General features: G+C 48.5%; 1 protein-coding gene across 2 annotated transcripts in view; it reads right to left on the bottom strand.

Moving 5' to 3' along the window:
- Window positions 1–1,257: 1,257 nt before the first annotated feature.
- SPPL3 (signal peptide peptidase like 3) overlaps window positions 1,258–18,417 on the bottom strand; it is a 59,838-nt gene continuing 42,678 nt past the window's right edge. For both annotated transcript variants that reach the window (XM_054173229.1, XM_054173231.1), the window contains exons 4-11: window positions 16,767–16,886; window positions 12,768–12,846; window positions 11,927–12,039; window positions 6,275–6,381; window positions 5,100–5,263; window positions 3,682–3,881; window positions 2,466–2,575; window positions 1,258–1,845 (exon numbers count right to left, since the gene is read on the bottom strand). In XM_054173229.1, coding sequence (XP_054029204.1) covers window positions 1,774–1,845; window positions 2,466–2,575; window positions 3,682–3,881; window positions 5,100–5,263; window positions 6,275–6,381; window positions 11,927–12,039; window positions 12,768–12,846; window positions 16,767–16,886 — 965 coding nt within the window. In that variant the 3' untranslated portion in view covers window positions 1,258–1,773. The remainder of the gene's footprint in view (window positions 1,846–2,465; window positions 2,576–3,681; window positions 3,882–5,099; window positions 5,264–6,274; window positions 6,382–11,926; window positions 12,040–12,767; window positions 12,847–16,766; window positions 16,887–18,417) is intronic.

Raw genomic sequence — 18,417 nt, 5'->3', positions numbered from 1 at the left:
AGCTCCTCACCTGCTCTGCCACACAGGGATGTTCCTGCTCAGTCCGGTGCATTCCTGTTTTCCTTCCAGTCAGCTAAGGGGGACCAGCAGCAACCCCACCAGACAAGAACTGCAAGCTTTTGGGAGAGTTCCCCAGACCCAGTCTGGGAGAGCACTTTAAAAGGAGCGGGGGGAAAACAATAAATAAATAAAAGGTCTGAGCAGCTTGGGGAAGCCTTTGGGTTAAAAACAGAACAGAACAGCAGCTGCTGGTTTAAAAGAAGGCTAAAATCCACATTGTAACAGGCTTACACAAAGCAGTCAACACAGAGACTCCAGCCAGGCAGACAGGAAAGGAGTTTGTTTTTTTTTTCTTGTTCTTTTTTTTCTTTCTTTCTTTAGTCTTTAAGGGGCAGGGGGCATGGAGGATACAGCACACTACTGAAACAAAATGCCAAAAAAAAAATAAAAAGAAATAATAATAATACAAAAAATAGAAAATAGAAAAAAAAATGTATTTACAAGTGATACATTACTATGATCAGAAAGCACAAAGACAACTGCTGCTATAATACATGCACGGGGCAGGGACTACAGAAAACCTGCGAGGGAGCCGTTTGGAGAAAGAAAAGGAACAAAAGAAAAGAAAAACAAACAAAAAAAGGACAACCCCTTCCCCTCCCCTCCCCAGACCCACAGGGCTGACTTTGAAAGTTGGATGGGTTGGTTTTTTTTTTTTTTCCCTCCCTAGTTTGCTACATTGATCAAAATCAAGTATCCCCTAAGGTCCATGAGTACAACCGGTACGAACACTACACTGGGGTTTAAACTGAAGGTTCGGGGGCCGGGGTGGGGGGAAACAGCAGCTCATTGTAGATCCATATACAAGAAAGCCAGAGTAAACTGCTCTACATGCTAGAAATTACAGCAAGCCCCTGTCTGCTACACAGCATGATCTTAGCAGGCCTCCTTTGCATGTATTCATAGATATATCTATAGGGGATATATAGCTGTATAAAAACCGTGCCCTTTTTTTTTTCTTCACTGCCACATGACACCTGGGTGGAAATGCAACTTGGTACAACAAATCTTCATATGTATACTGCAAGAAGTCACTCAATGTCTGTGGATTTAATAAGTAACCTCACACCACAGGAAATATTTAATAGCTAAAAAAAAAAAAAACAACCCAAAAAACAAAAAGCCACCAAAAAAAAAAAAGAAGAAAAAAAAAAGAAAGAAAGAAAGAAAGAAAACCAAAACAACCCCAAACAAACAAACAAACAAACAAACAAACAAAACCTAAACCAAAACAAAACAAAAAAACCAGGATGGTGACAGAAGAATTTCTGTCTCAGTTCAGAACCGAAGTCCAGCAGGAAACTGGTCCCAGTGTCCACAAGGGGTTCTCTGAAGAAGCTTCAGTCTGCTCAACTGTTGTTTCTTTTAGTGTTCACAAGGTGTGGAACGACTCCAAGCCGTTCTCAGTCTCGAGTCTGTCTCTTCCTCCCTCACCAAGTCTGGTGCTAATCCATCCCAGTGAAGAAAGGAGGAAAGTGGCTGCAGTTGCACTAAGGGTCCCCAATTCCACATCTGCAGGGAGCCACGGAGCCACTTGGGAGCTCCAGATCTTAGCTTTGCTCTCTTTTCCTCCTTTTAACACCAAGTCCTTTCGCACGAGTCCTGTAATTGGTACCTTCCCGAGTACCAGCCAGTCCAGCTTGAGGAGTCGACAAAGCCACAAGTTAGTTAAAGGACCAAGGCAGAAGTTCAGGTCACTTTCTACCTGTTCCATCATACTTCCAGGAAACGGGAGCTGCTGGACTTGGAGTGGAAAGGCTCAGACCACATGCGACGTAGATCACCCTAGGCAGGGAAACAGCCGAAGGACCTCAGAACCTTCAAAGGCCACTCAGAACTCTTAGTTTAAAATGCATCCATAACCACCAGCATGACTCAGAGCAAAGCTGGGCTCCCCCTGTGCTGCAAACTAAATCGAGACAGTAACAACAATTCCTTTCCCTGCCAGGCCAGACCCTCTTTCGCTGTTGGCAGATCTGCCCACAGGGCAGTTGTGCTGAGCAGGGAATGTGCACGGCAGGAGAACTCTGCCCTTCCCTGTGCTCTGCAGCCCTCCCACTGAACGGTAAAATCCCCCCTCAGAGCAGGCAACTGCCAGCCCTCTGTCTGACCTTTGTGCATGCTCTGGAGTGACCAGCTGGGGGAGGCCCAGATCCTTGATGTCATTAAAGAAGTGTTCTACACTTCAGAACAGAAGGGAGTCACTCGATCCTTACTGGTGCCCCGTGTACACAAATCGTCTTTCTCCCAGGAGCTCACCTCCCGGCTGCTCAGTCCCTCACATTCACCCCACCTGGTTCTGGGCTGGGGCTGCTGCGAGTGTGCAGCATCCTCACGAGAGCTGCTGGCCAGGGCAAGAACTGCCCCTGCCTGCAGCTGCCCCCAGAGCCTCAGCCCTGCCTTACCTTTAAATAGGCCATGGTGAGCAGCGGCAATAAAGTGAAGGGTACCAGGTAGAGGAGGGCAGGCTGGGCTGCCCGGTGGATGCGGGATGCCACGGTGGCAGTTAATAGACCTGTGACAGAGACAAGGGACTCTCAGTATCTGCTGGCTGCATGGGGCTGCTCTCACCACCACACCCACACCTGGCTCTTTTCCCTAGCACTGCAAGAGGCAGGCTGTGGAAAAGTTCCCTATCTGTGCTCTCCTTTCCCTGAATGCAGCTGAAACAAAACAAAGCAGTTAAAATTACTCTGTTTTATCATTAGGCTGTGTTGAGTCACTTGCTCCAGTTTGGAATCTCATAGACTAAGCTAATAATAACTGACACAAAACACGAGAAGAGACAAGGGGAAGACGCTGGATGCACCACACTGAAGAGCTACTCCAGGGCTGGAACCTCTTGAGACTATTGCTCTGGGGCCCCCAGCCTGAGAAACATGGGCTGAGAGGAAGGGCTGCACACACCAGGAATGATTTTCCTGGATACCTGCTGGAAGGGAATGTCAAGGGGAGGAGGAAGGATATGGGTAGGAAATCATCTTTCCTCTTCATCCTTGGAAGGACTGCAGGGGGTCAGGATATGCACATTTGTGGCCTGACCTTCGGGAAAAATGTGGTTTATGTTAGGGAGGAGAGGGATGGCTACAGCAAACCATGAACAGCATGCCAGGTGTGACCATTTACCATTTCCTGCATGCACTAAGACGTCCCAGGGTCATGAGCATTAACAGTGGAACACAAAAGTGCAGGAATTAATTGTCTGGATGAGTCACCTTGAGGTACTCTTGCACAGGCTAAGCCACCTACCATCAGCCAGGTACGAGCTACTCCGCTTTGACAGGGGGGTTGGACTCAAATCTCTTGAGGTCCCTTCCAACCTCTAATGTACTGTGAGATACTGTAATACACCACCTGTGTGCTACCTTTGCTATTAAAGCAAAGTATAAACAATTGCTAAACACCCCCACACTGATAATCTCTTCAAAATACACCACCCCAAAAATCTCAGAGGACTGTAGAAGGGCTTCCTCCCCAGAGCACGTCAACGAAACCCAAGGAGAGGAGGATTTAGAAGACCACAGCCAAGGGTTCACTCAACACTTCTTTACCCTTGCTTCCATCATCTCCTAACCCTGCTCTGCTCACTAAGCAGCTCTCCAGAGCACACTGGTCACTCACCTACAAAATACCCAATGAGTGTGCAGTGGAAGTAGGAGACCTTCTGCATCCGTCCGGAGATGTTGGCCGGCCCCGGGGCGCCACAGGAGTCGCCGCTGGCCTGTTTCTTGTAGTTGTCGTAGCGCAGCACGAAGCAGAGCAGGAGGCCTGGCATCACAATGTCCCCGATGCCCAGCATGGAGAAGTGGCTGCCTGTGGAACTGGAGAGCAGCTGCCCTTGGTTTCACGCTCAGACACAAGGTGACAAGCTCTAGGCCCCTCCGCTTTGGTTTTCAGCTTCATCTTGCACATTCCCTTCTTCCTACCCACGCACTTTTATGGGGCGGAAGCAAAATGCTGGCTCCTGAAGAGCTTTTCCTGTGTGATTTCACCACCAGCCCAGCTCGGTTTTAGAGCCTCACTGTGATGCCATGTCACTGCAAACTGGTTTATTGCTGCCAGCAGCCTTTAAGCTGCCTTTGCTCTTAACTCACCCAGTGACAGAGATCCATCAACACAGCATTTCAGCCATCTCTGAGTGTTGAGGGGAGGCACCATCTGGCTGATCAAAGTGTTCAGTTAGGTCTGACAGACACTGACTGCACCTTCCCTCCCTGCAAAGATCACCTCCAATACAAGAAGTCTATTTATGGACTTCTCAGATCTTTGGCCTCCTTCAGACAAAACAGGAAGGAAACCAAAATCCCTCTAGGTTTCCAGGAAAGAGCCAGCTGTGAGGTAGGTGATGAACTAAAGCTGCCCATTATCTGAAGGCCAGCATACTCTTCATGCAAACAAAGCCAAATCACTTGATGTTGTAAAGCTGACAAAATGAACCACTTTGGTTTTGTCACTGCAGACGGTCAGCTCCTAATCTCTGTGATTTCAGATCCTAATCTCTGTGATTTCAGCACCCCAACACCTAAAGAAGCCACACTAAACATCTCTACTGCACATCTGCTGAGGTGCTGAAGCTTGCTGCCCAGTCAGGCCTGTGCACACCCTGGTTAAAAACAGAGACAAGGAGGAAACCCCAGACCAGAGGGACCTGGAACACCAGCTCCCAGCACAGTGCTTCCCCTGCAAGCTGCCCTTGCCTAGGGTCAGCTTCCAACTCCCTTACCAGTCACTTGCACTGTGCAGTAATTGATTCTGCTGTGATAATAAACTTCAGGGCTTTTGCTTTTAAGCATTGGGTCTTAAGCCTTCCAACAGCAGCAGAACTCCCACAGGTGTTGAAGATCCAGTTCTAACAGGCCACCTTTTAACCAAATTGGGGTCATCTCTGTGCGCTGTGAGTCAGCCCACAGTGCCCGAGCCTCACTACTCCTTCTGGACCTTTTGATGGTGAAGAGGGAGTGACTAGCAGGGAACTGAGCTGCTAATTTCCAGTAGCATTAGTGCTGCTGCAGAGCAGAGGGAGGGAGCTGCAGTCTTACCTGGGGAAGACAAGCTTGCCCGGCAGTGACAGGCGGGGAACGTCTCTGCCCACATTTGGTCCCAGGTGAAGCTTCCGGGATAGAACATCCAGGGGGTTATCAGCTGGCTGGGTGGCCACTTTCACCATGACATTGCTGTTGAAGATGTAGGCAGAGAAAAACACCTAGGGAGCAAGGAAATCATCCAGCCATCAGAAACTGGAATTCCAAATTGAACTCTCAGAGCTGCCTGTGCTTTTGCTCTGATGACAGAAGTCTCCTTCTCTGGAGACTTTCAAGACCCATCTGGATGTGTTCCTGCGGGACCTGTGCAAGATTCTACGGTCCTGCTCTGGCAGGGGGGGTGGACTTGATGATCTTTGGAGGTCCCTTCCAACCCCTAACATCCTGTGAGCCTGTGAAAACGTTTCCCAGCAACCCAGAGATTTTTACACCTAGCAATAGTAACTGGGAAACAGCCCAGGCTCATGATATTGACCGGTATCTTGAGATCCTTTGACAAAGCATCTGTCCAGCCTAGTCTACAGGTAACAGGATGCTGCCAGTATGAGAAAGCTTGAAAGCAGACAAGCTGTGGAACTGAGTTGTAAAGGGAGTGATGCAATACTGGCTCCAGACAGGCTCCTGCACTCCAGCTCATCACACCACCGAACAGAGCGGCTGCCAGAGCTGTCAGCAAGCACTTTCCTGGATCGGGGCTGGGTGTAATGCAAAGGTAAAACAAAATCCTGCCAGTGTTACAAATGATGCTCTGTCAGGTTCCCAGCAGAAGTGCAGGAAGATTGGCTGCCAGCCTTACTGGCTCTGCATGGGGCTGCATTCCTGTCCTGCAGATTTCACTGCTGATCAGGAGCTGCCATCCACGTGCTGTGCAGGCGTGGAGAAAGCTTTGGGCTTACTGGTAAATGCTTGTTCTGGTCTTCAGCCAGGCTTTCCAGATTTGAGTTCAGAGTTCCTTTTTTAAAGCACATGCCAAAGCTGAAATATCCTGACCACGTTTCTGCTTCTGTCAACTAATTAGAGAGGAAACACCTCTGTATCCTGCTTGCAGACCTTAACATCTCAGAACATCTCTGCCTTTGCCAGGCTTCATCAATTCATGTCAAAATGGCCCAAGGCCAATTACAAATCCAAAGGATAAAAACAATTTTAGCAAACCCAAACAAAACACTTACCCAAAAGACATCATAAATTAGTAACCCAGAGAGCAGCAAGCAGGAAACCTTCAGGCTGGGCAGCCGAACAAAGGCTATCATTGCAACACACAGGCCCATAGCCAGAGCTACAAAATGCAAGCACATGGTTAGTTCATTAAAAATAGCAAAACAAAACAAATACCTTCTTGTCAAAACCTTCCCCCCAAACCACCCTTCCCCCCAAAGAGCCTCTCTTTGCACCTGTACAGCACTGCATGCTCTTAGATGACCGTCTCCTGTTTCCAGAGAGTGAAATTCTTCTCACCAGAGTCAAGAAAAGTCAAAACACATTCAGCAGCCAACTGTGAACATGCTGCCATGGAAGCAGAAATGCCTCTGCAGGCACAGCTGCCCATTCCGCTCAGCTTCCTCCACCCACCACGAAGAAATGTTTTCATGTCTGTGTACTAGAGAGACTCGACCTCCCACTGACTACCCGCTTAGAAACAGCAGCAGCAAAACAGCTTTGAACTCCTTGCGCCCCAAACACAAACTTCTGCTTTGACAGAAGCATTAGGAGGGTTTCTAGTAAGTGTGTAGCACAAACCCCACTGCTGACTCCCTGTCCAGAGGCAGCCTGGTTACACCACACCTTCCAACAGAACCCTGCTCACTCCGACCTTCCACTCGGGCGAGGCTGTGCAAGGCTGCCCAGACACCAGCTCTGAGGCAGCATTGTTTAGGGAGACAGGGATTTGCTCACTACAGAGAGCTGAGTGAAAACCTGCCCACCACAGGGGGAAAAAACATGGGGGCCAGTCTTGTCCTAATCCCTCTACAAGGGTGAGTTTTCAGCCAGGCCCCCAGGCTCCAGACCATGCCGCAGCTCTCGTATTAGTTCTGTTCCAAGGGGAATTTTGTCAGGGCAGAAAACTAAGATGTTCCATCAAACCCAGTAAGTCCCACTCTTCACTACCACACTCACCTGACTCTCAAGCATATTCCACATTTCATCTGGTTACAAATAAATCCCTAAGGAGACACTAAAGACCCAACAGACCTTTACAAGTAAATGCCGTTCCACCTGTGACAGCAGTGTGTATTTGCAGGGGTAACAGAGCCTTGCTGGGCCCAGGCTGCACCGAAGGATGCAGACAGCTGCACAAAAAGCACACCTGACAATCCTGTCCTGAGCAACTCCCACTGCAGGGGCCATGCACTCAGGATGTGGCAGCTTATGCAGGCCAGCCTTTGGGTTCTCCTGCTGGAATCATGCAGCTGTGAAACTGCCCCGCACTTGTTTCACCTGAGTGATGTGGAGCTCTTTCTCCCAGACACTAAGGAAATGTTTCCATACAGAGCCAAGGGGTAAAACAGCACCACCAATGCCTGCCAGCCATGGCAGTGCCTGGGAGCTGTATGCCAGCAGTGGCTTTGCCAAGCCCACCTGGGTCCTCTGAGAGCTGACAAACGTGGTACGACAGCATGGGTCAGGGCTGCCAGTTACAGCAGCACAGTGGACTACTCAGAAGAAAACAAGCCCTACATCATATTGCAGAACTGCAGCTAGCTATAAAAGGTAAGAAAATTGTTAAGGTATAGAGAATTGTTACAGTTTGAATGGGGAACTTCAGCCTAGGTCCTGACTGCAAAGACTGAAAGTTAAATAACCATTGGATGTAAAAGGAGAATAATGATAAGGTCTGTAGAATTCATTGGCTTGCTAATGGGATATAGAGCAGAGGCATACACAGTTCTTTCCCTTTTATTCTGTTGCTTCTGCCTGCAACTTTCTCTCTCCTGTGGCCTTGACAGGGTATCTGTGTTTTGACTATCACAGTATCACAGTATAACTAAGGTTGGAAGAGACCCCAAGTATCATCAAGTCCAACCTGTCCCAACAGACCTCACAACTAGACCATGGCACCAAGTGCCACATCCAATCTCCCCTTGGACTACTAGAGGGAGGGAGTGGAGGAAGAGGCAAACAGGTCCCCTGCATGTGTCCAGGGGGTCTGAGGAGTTTCTGTGTTGTTTATAAATTGTAAACATATATATTGTATGTTTTGTACATATTCACTGCATTCCGTATCTCCAGATTTTAGTTTGCTTGTAAATAGAGCTTCAATTGCTTCCAAAACCTTCTGAGCTGTCTGGCAATTTTATTTTGGGGGTTAGTCCTCCAAATTTGTTGGGGGGTAATTTCAACCCACCACAAGTATTTTTCAAAGCAGCAGGAAAGAGAACTGTGCCTGGTAATTCAGAGTAGCACTCATTTGCAGACCTCCTCTGGTAGAAGAGCAAACAGAAGGGAACAGTCTGTCTTAAATCAAAGAGGTCTCTCTAAAGCCAGTGTTAATAATAGCTCAAGCAAGCCTTCATTTAGGAGAGGTTTTCCATGTTATTATGAGCTACAAGTGGAAATGTTTTAAGCAGCCTGAAGTTTTATCTGCTCTTCACACACTCCATTTCCCCGTGGCTGAAACGAACGCAGGCACATACAGGAGACACTTCCATCAATGCAAACACCAGGGAGAGGAGGAGATGGAAAGAAACCCCTCCAGATGACAGTGAAACACACATGCTAATAGTTACAGAGTTTTGCAACTCCTTAAGAAATATTGATAAATTAAAAAATAAAGCCCAAAACCAGAAGGGAAGCAAGAATGCCCGAGGGCTGGTGTGAGTAACACAGGGCAGACTGCAGCCACAGCACCAACGGGCTTCTCTAAATGCAAGCCAGGTTCTTTTCCAGTGAACAAGTCCAGAAGTACATGAGAAACAATGTCCTCCTATGCAAGCTCAGGGCTGGTGCTGACAAGCTGTATCAGGTGGCATCTCTCCACTCAAGCACACCCCAAAGCATCTCTTTATAAAAAGAGGAAGAACGAGAGGAGGAGAGAGAGGCCAAACAGCTCTGGACAATGCCTTAACAGAGCTGAATGAGAAAGAGCTAACTGAAAGAGTTAACCTTCAGCCAACAGAAAGAATTAACTTTGCAGTGCCTGCAAGCAATGCCCTTGTGGAATAAGGATATTCTAAGGATTAGGAATATTCCTGCATGTGTGATCAGCCTGCTTTGCAGCTTTACTGCACTGCTGCGTCTGGAGCAGATGGAACCACCGAGGTGCTGGTGGTGCGGTGTCTGCTTTACAAAGCGTTATGCAAGCTGGCAAAGATCAAGCTTCCCCACAGGCCACCAGATGACCTTCTAAAGAAACAGGTACTGAAGTTCTGACCTAATCACATTCCTGCACAGCTCTCCAAGAGTCTTTTACAGAGAGGGAATCAGAACATGTGTCATGAAACAGCCTCTGCCCGACTGCCACAGCAGTCCCCAGGGTACCTGTGGCCGTTCCTGTCACTCTGGAGCTATACAGACACTGCACACCCACAGCACTCCCACTGCACACATCCAGCTATGCCCAATGTTTAGAGAAGCTTTAACCAGGCTTGGAGGGGACAGTAATCATCACTGAGAATACTTATTTCTTGAGAAATAAGTATTTCAGGACCCAGATCAAGACCCCAGAAGCAGGATATGATCACTCTGCCCTGTAAAATGTCCCTGGCTTTAGAAACAGCTCAACCAGCTCCCGTGCAGATGGGGGAACTGTAGCATCTGAGCAGTGAGAACTGTTCTGGCAGCACTGCCACACCTCTAGCCTCGACAGACTGAATCTGCTCTGGCAGGGACATTGCACTCAATGATCTCTGGATGTGCCTTCCAACCCCTAACATCTGTGATCCTGTGATGTCTTTCCCCATCTCTGAAGCAGAAATACGCTCTCACAGTCAGCTGCACAATTACAAACCACACACAAGAACCGAGGTGCACTGCCCCACTCCTCCCTCCAGCACCTTCTCAACATCCATTTCATTTTCTGCCCCCAGCCAAACAAGCTCCTCCCGTGCCAGCAGGGAGCAGCCAAGTCCCAGTGCAGCCTTACAGACCAGCAAGAGCTCCACTGGCAACACTCTGCACCTACGCCCACGCCACCCTCCAGACAACACTCTGTGGGGTCTCAAGCATGCAGTTACAGAGAAGCAAAGGCAGATGATGTGATCCCACTTGCAGAGGTTTAGAACAAGGACTAAACCTGCAGAGTCCTTCCATGACAAAGGCCAGTGAAGGCTGTTCCCTGTTCAGTGTCACAGACAAATGCTGATTTAATTGGATCTGAACAAAGGACAGGAGACTGTACCTGTACAGAACAAACTCCCTTAACACAAACTACATCAAATACTGCAAAACTAGACACTGGCAAGAAAATTTAGTAAATCATAAACCACCAGCACAGGAAACAACCCCCTGAGACCCCCCTGAGCAGCAGGCCAGGACTCTGTAGATGGATCACCTCAAGCCTACTCTTCCAGACTGAGAAGCTCACAAATTTTTCAAGGGCAATGCTTCTGCCAATACCTCAGAGCAGAGCTCTTGCCAAATGTTGCCAAAAATCCACAGCTGACACTCAGCACTGAGCTTTGTGCAGATGAAGAATCACCCATGGGGTGGGCTGCTCTGAACACACACCAAACTGCACCTGCATTTTTTCATGCAGTACCTGAGTGCTTTAAGTAGCAACAGGTGGAACTTTCAATGCAGCAGAAAGCACGAATGAAAGGTGACACCAACAGACGCAGGAAATAAGCAAGGAGCCACCAGAGGTGTCCAGGGCCTTCCCTGCTGCTGCCATCCCATTTGGGAGGCGCAGGAAAGCTGATGGCATGCGTGCCTCCTGTTGCAACAAGCACTTTTAAGGGCAGGTTATGTTGTCCCAGCCTTTTTTCCTCAAGCAATCACAACCTCAGGGTGCCACTTCACGAGATGTTCTAAGCCAATTTAGCTGCCTCGACACTGCTGAGAAGGAGGGGTCCTGCTCTTGGCTACCTCTTCATCCCTTTGCTACCCTCTTCGCTCTGTCCTCTCGAATCCCACTATGCTGCCAGGTACCTTTTGCTAAGTTTGGCACATACCTGGCTGCACAATGATCCAATTCAGCTCAGTGCAGCAGCAAACAGCCTGGCAGAAACACAGGACACTGCCATTCTAAGTGAGCTGAATCACTTCAGCATGTGATTAAACAAGCACCAGAGCAGGCACAAGAGATTTGGAAGGGAGGAGAGAGGAGGAAAGCTTCTTTCTGGGACGCTGAGCTGTGAGAATTCAGTTCAACTAGCACAGAAAAAAAATGAATAAATCACACCTTCAAGCCAGCTGGATGCCTGCCAGCTTCACCCATCTCACCATCCTAACTGGCAAGCATCAAAGAGATCAAAGACAACCAGCTACTGTGAACTGTCTTGCAACAAATTATTTGATCATCTGAACCAAAAAAACACAACAAGATGCACAGCAAACACTAATGAGGCTGCTAAGATCAAGTTATGATTCATAACAACCACTGTCTGCAGATGTCTTTAACTAACACTGGCGATTCACCCTGTGCCACACAGGTGCAGAACATCTCTCCTCAGTCTTCTGGCACTTCCTTGGAAGCTTTCACAAACCTGAAAAACGTGTCCCAGGCACCACCCTGACACGTTGCCCACAGCGCTGGCATTCAGGGAGTCTGCCACACAGCATCTCAAACCCAGCAAGATCAGCGGACGTCACCAACCCTCCCCCGGGGCTGGATGTGTCAGAACAGGCACAAACCAGGAACACAATCCCTTCATTCCCATACTCACCATCCATAAGGAGCCAGTGGCCAGTTAGGACCCAGATGAGGACAAGCATCACAGAGAGAGAAAATGAGAGCAGCTCAGCAGCAGTGAAACGCCCACAGCAGCCGAAGGAAATCCTAGGAGCAACACACAAACATTAGGCAGCAGACTTGGTGTTTCCATTTACAGAACAGAAAAGGGATGCTCTTGGAACAAGGCTCAAGTGCCAATGAGAGGTGCCAAGAACAACCGAAGGGAAGTTCCTTTGCCGCAAATAGGCACCAAAACAGCAAGGAAATAAAAGCTTTCCTCATTCAAAGAATGTAGCCTGAACTACAGAGGTGGGAAAAACGCTGTGGATGCTGGCACCTCTCTTCAGTCTGTCACCACCTCTGCTAGCTCCCAGCCCCCTCTCAGAGTGCTTTCTGAACAGCAGCTCCAGTCACAAAGTAAAGAAAATGATCAGTTTCCAAACAGGTCATTATCAACTGCAGTTCTCCCCAGTGTAACCCCAGCCTCTGAAACAGACAGCATCAAAATCCCGAGGCAAACATCAACAAACACTGAAATCCAGCACAACTCCCAAACTGTGAAACATCAGCAACAACAAAATTAAGTAAATCCCACCCCATTAGGAAGCACTGCTGGGAAATGAAGTCCTGGCCAGCGAGCTGCATGACTTGCAGTCCTTGTGCTTCCTGCTCCCAACCTGGACGCTTGGTGTTGGCACAAAACCCATGCACCAACACCAGCCCTGAGCCCCCGAGGTTAATGCTGGTAACCAAAGACTCCAGTAAAGGATTCTCATTAAAAGAAATAATTGCAACACACAAGGGGAGGAGCAAAGGGGTTCTCAAGTCCTTACTTGTTTTGAGGTGAGCAAGGCCGTGTTAAGTACTGGCACATCGGGAGCAGCAGGAAAGCAAAAGCTATTGTTGCAAGGACTAGAAAAAAAGAAGAAAAGGCAACATCAGCACATTCAGGCCCGATTTCTGCAGTACACAAACAAGCTTTTCCAACTTGAAAACCCTCCTGCAACAATGTCCTATTACCACAGACTGCAGCACCATTAAAGCAAGAGCAGCTGCAGGCCCCAAGGTTTTCTGCAGGACTTCCCTTGTCGGGAGGCTTTCCAGCTTCAGGCACAGGAACAGCTCTCAAAGGAATGCAATGCCCCAACCCCACACCTTACAGACCCCCAGCTCTTCAAGCTTCCAAATACTGAGTCACACCAAATGAAAGGACTCATTGCAAAGTGGCTGTGACTCTGACCATCCTTCTCCACGTGTCACAGACAGCACAATGCAGGCTTTCCCACTTGCAAACTAAGGGCAACAAGGCTGGTGAGAGGCCTTGAGCACAAGCCCTATGAGGAGCGGCTGAGGGAGCTGGGATTGTTTAGCCTGGAGAAGAGAAGGAGCAGAGGTGACCTCATTGCCCTCTACAACTACCTGAAAGGTGGTTGTAGACAGGAAGGGGTTGGTCTCTTCTCCCAGGCAACCAGCACCAGAACAAGGGGACACAGTCTCAAGCTGTGCCAGGGGAGGTTTAGACTCAAAGTGAGGAAAAAGTTCTTCACTGAGCAAGTCATTCGTCATTGGAATGGGCTGCCCAGGGAGGTGGTGGAGTTGCCGTCCCTGGAGGTGTTCAAGGGGAGATTGGACGTGGCACTTGGTGCCATGGTCTAGTTGTGAGGTCTGTTGGGACAGGTTGGACTTGATGATCCTTGGGGTCTCTTCCAACCTTAGTTATACTGTGATACTGTGAAACTCGGGGTGGGGGTTTGCCCTTGTCCCTCTCAAACTCTTCACTCGTTACCCAACACAGCGCAGCCTCAGGTAAGCTGCAGCCAGCAGCTGGCAAGTTATGGTTTTTAAATACAAGGTGCTTTAAAGTTTTTGAACACAGGATGAGCAAACCACACAAATATCCCAGCAGCCTATTTCCAGAAGCATTTTCTTTTTCAGAAGCATACTCATCCCACCCACACAGTTGTAAAAACATTTAGTAGCTGCTGGGAGATTCTAAGCATTTTCCCTCCTTCTTTTTTTTCCAACATAACAGCGCCAAATTTGTACCAAGGCCTGTTCCAAAGGCTGAGGAGTGAGGGTGTGGGGACACCCTGGTGTCAGCAGCACACATCCAAACCTGCTGCAGCAAGAACAGACTCAAATTAAAATGGAAGAGTCCGTGCTGTGTTCTGCTCAGTCCTCACAAAACCGGGGTGGTTGTTACTGGATCTGAAAGGGAAGATTTTTCCTCTTCTCAAAGGAAGACATAGACTTGGTCAAACCTCAACTTTCCACCCCTCAATTCTGCCCACTCTTGTGGGAGGAAGATTCTTTTTTTTTTTTTTAAAGACATCAGTCCATTTCAAAATAAAATGTTACCAAGTGTCCCTGTGCAACAGCACCATGGCAACTGCTCCAGCAGTGTTTAGGAGAGGAGGGAAAAAAAGCAGAATGGGTAGGGAAAGAATGAAGTGTGGCAACTCCATGCCAAATAGGCAGCTTTTCAGAGGTGCCTGGCAAGGAACACTGCACAGCAAAGGCTGTGTTCCTGCTGCACTGAGTCCTGCAGGCCTCCTGCCTGCTTGCCCTACCCCTGTCTGCCTACCCACCCCCACCCTCAGCAGACTGGCCCTTCCTCACCCCAAACCAAACCTCCTTGCCCTTGCAATCTCTCCTTCCCCCTTCCTCCCCCCAGCACTTCTCAGCAGGGAATCATGCACCTCCTGTCCTGTCATCCCTGACAGCTAGCACCGCAAAGCTGGGCTCGCACAGACAGTGCCAGAATTCAGAAGCAGTCAGTCATACAGTGACTGTCCGGGCTTCCAGACACCTTTTTTCTCTTCCCTCATCTCAGTTCTGTCAGCTTAACTCCTGTCTGCAACGTGCCAACTCTTCATCTCTGCCTTCTGCTTAGCAGCTGGTCCTGGCCTTTGGCCATGTGCTGCACCCTTGCTCCTGACTCTCCCCTGCAAGGCAGTCTTTGGGAGAGGGAGATTTCAGAGTGATTTAAGAAACGGGTATCAGCTATAACTGACATCAGCCTTGCATCAGCCCTTGCATCAGCCTCCAAAATCTACAAAAAGAGGATATAAAATAGCACTGCTAGAGCTTCAGGGGGCAGAGGGACCAAGTCTCACAGCTCCCAAAGTCCTAGCCCAGCAGGGTCCACATCCTCCTGTATCATCTCTAAGGCAGGCTTGCATTTCAGAGGTTCTGAGGCCAGAGTCCCCTGCGCTGAGTGACACTCACTGAGGCAAGGCACAGCGGTATCATAAACCCAGGGCCAACAATAAAGATACTCAAGTGCACTGACCCCAACAGACTCCATCCTCTTAAACTTGCAACAAGCCCCAGCTGACAGATTATCACCTAACTGCACAGCCAAAATGGGACAAATAGAGTTACAAATGTCAACATCATGCTGGAATCAGTGGGCCAACAAAGCTGGCAAATTATAAGCTGGCTTTTGTCAGAAGTGCTCCCTTGTAGTATCTTCTCCGTGTGTGTACAGCACTCCCCTAACATCCAGCATACAGCAAGAGTTGTGTGAAGCAGTCACTTCTTTTCAGCAGGAAAGAATGTGTGTGCCAGAGGGCAAAACTAGAAAACCAGCATTCAACACAGCTCTACAGAACTCAGAATTAGCAAGAGGAGTCTCAAGGCTCAGGTCAAAATCTCTGGATTTAGATTTCCCCCATCAACATCAGCCCCGTGGAAGAGGCTGGAGAAGACACATAGCTCAGGAGTTAAATCATGAGGGAAAAGCCTGTGTTGCACACACATGAAACAGGAGAGGATGAGAGGTATTTAGGGGTTTAAAAATCGTGACAGACTGAGGAGCACAGCTGTTAAAGCTGCTGTATATTTGGAGCAGCAGGAAGAAGCTTGCTACCCTGAAGAGCAGCTGGGCTCCCGAAGAACTGCAGAAAGACCAAAAGGCCAAAATGTTCCCAAAATCAAAGGCCTGCTATTTACTTACAATGACAGAGTGTAAATAATTCTAAACAGAACCAGAGGACTTGTAAGTTACCTGCCAACAAGAGTCTCATTTTTGTTCTAAATTCAAGCAGCATGAAAGAATGACCAGAAACAGCTTTGAGACAAGAAAAATGGTGTAAAAGCCAAAGTGAAGCCCTGAAATGACACCTATGGCTGGGACCATCAGGACCTGAATGTACAGTACTGAGCACCAATTCATAACCAAGTGAACTGCACCTGCAGTAATGCAGCCAGCATCTTGCCCAACTCTGGCAATTTCTAGTGCAGGAGGTTTAGTAAAACCTCCCAGTGGAAAACACCTCTGGAATCATACCTGGTACTTTATGAATAGCTCCAGAGACAGGAAATACAACTGTGAGGCCTGAGAAGGGCTTTCAAAATACACTGTGACATGTATATGACCTGGGGCTTTTTAGTCTCAGAAGACTGAGAGGGGATTTAATCAAAGATTATAAATATCTGAGGGCTGGGGGTCAAGAGGGAGGGGCCAGGCTCTGATCACCCTGTGATAGGACAAGGGGCAATGAATGGAAACTCCAGCACAGGAGGTTCCACCTCAACAGGAGGAAGAACTTCTTCACTGTGAGGGTCACAGAGCCCTGCAACAGGCTGCTCAGAGAGGCTGTGAAGCCTCCTTCTCTGGAGACTTTCCAGCCCTGTCTGGAACCATTCCTGTGACCTCTGCTGGATTCTATGGTCCTGCTCTGGCAGGGGCTTGGACTTGATGATCTCCAGAGGTCCCTTCCAACCCTAAGATCCTGTGAGCCTGTGATAACAATTCTGATCACCAATCCTTAACTGTGGCAATGCTTTCTGTTTCATTCCAGTTCTCAGAAAGAAGGAAAGGTGGTCACCTGCTGTACATATTGTAAAGACAACTTGAACTGAGTCAAAGAAGAAGAACATGACCAGGAGAGACACAGAGGCTCCGATGGGCAGGAACAGCGCCTGGGTAGAATCGATGGTTTGAATACCTGCAGGAGAAAAGGAAGAGATCTTTAGCTTGGGCTGCTTCTTACCACATAAGCACCAACAGCCTGTCCTCACCACACAGCTGAGGACTCCCAAGACACTCCACTCCACTTCAGTGCTGGTGCAACAGACATTTCCTCAGAGATCCTTGTGCACTGCCACAAGCAAGCACAGCAGCTGTGCAAGACCAGGCCAGCCGTGCTGCAGCTGTGCAGCCACAGCCCAAGAGCTGCAAGCTGACAGGAAAGGTCTGGATTTTGTCCTGTGCCATCACTACAATGAGTAATGAGTTACAACAATTAACATTACTTAGGCACCAGGAATCACGCAGCAAAGATCTATTTGCTTCATTTTACACTGAGCAACATAAACGTCTTGAACAGAGCGGGTGAAGGTTTTGTGTTATTAACCTCTCAGCATGAGGCAAGGAGCCTGACCAAGAGCAAGCTGCAGACAGTGTCAGGCTAACCCAGCTCATGCAAAGGGTGCCACAGCTTCAAATTCCACCTGGGTGAAGGCCACCGTGCACTTAAATTGTATCATTGATTGCAGTCCTCAGATAACATCAGTGCTAACAACAAAGGGCAGTTTCTCTAAACCACCCAAGTCATTTACCTGTTTATGAAACTAGCCCCTAAGTGCAGCCTGCACCACAATCACCTTTTATGCTACAAACCAAAGCTCCATCTCATATTTTGGAGTTGGAAGCTATTTCAAACAGTGCAGAGACACTGAAGGATTTTGTTCTTGCCCCACCTCAGCTCTGCTGTGTGACTACCAGGGGCATCCATAATGGGACAGGCCATTAGAAGTTGCATTGTACCACCAGTCCTTAGAATGACTAACAAAACTGAGAAGATCAGGCTCTGAACAGCCCACCTAGCCCTGCAAATTCTAATACTTAGCTCAGCTGCCAGATCTCTTACCCATAACTGATTAAGCATAAGCAGCACAATCAGTTTTAACAATGAAGGGCAGAACTGCTGTCCCTGGGATTTCTGCACCCGGGGTCTGGCACAGAGGGTAAAGGACAACATGGCCCAGTGACAAGGAGGTAAAGACAGAAATTCCTCTCTTCTGTCTGTGACTTAGATCTAGTTCCTCCTGCTTCAAGAGCATTTATTCATATGTCCTTCAGCCTCCCAAGGGAAAATAAACAAAACAGCCCCCCAGAAATTCCATCTTACAGGCCACTCTGGCACATGGAAGTCAGTGCCTGTAATGTTAAATGTCAAAGTTCTTCCTTTCAGTCCTGATCATTTTGACAGCTAATCCCCTTAATATGCTCACTCCCCAGCCCCAGCCTGGCTTCTCTTACATCCCAGATGCCAGAAGCCTCAACTGCTCATTGCTGAATCACCAAGCACAGCAACATCTTTGCTCTGTGTTGAGCTCTGTGTTGTTACCTTTGTGTTGACAACAGAAGCAGTGGTTTGACAACTGACATTAAGTTCCAAGGGTCAGTATTTAAAGGCAGGGGGAAAAAGCCCCAGCCACATGCAGCAGCACGGACGTGCTTGGGAATCTTGAGCT

The sequence above is a fragment of the Dryobates pubescens genome, chromosome 25 (assembly GCF_014839835.1).
Source record: "Dryobates pubescens isolate bDryPub1 chromosome 25, bDryPub1.pri, whole genome shotgun sequence".
Lineage (NCBI taxonomy): Eukaryota > Metazoa > Chordata > Aves > Piciformes > Picidae > Dryobates > Dryobates pubescens.
The sequence above is the reverse complement of the archived record's forward strand: the minus strand, read 5'-3'. Positions and strand labels throughout refer to the sequence as shown.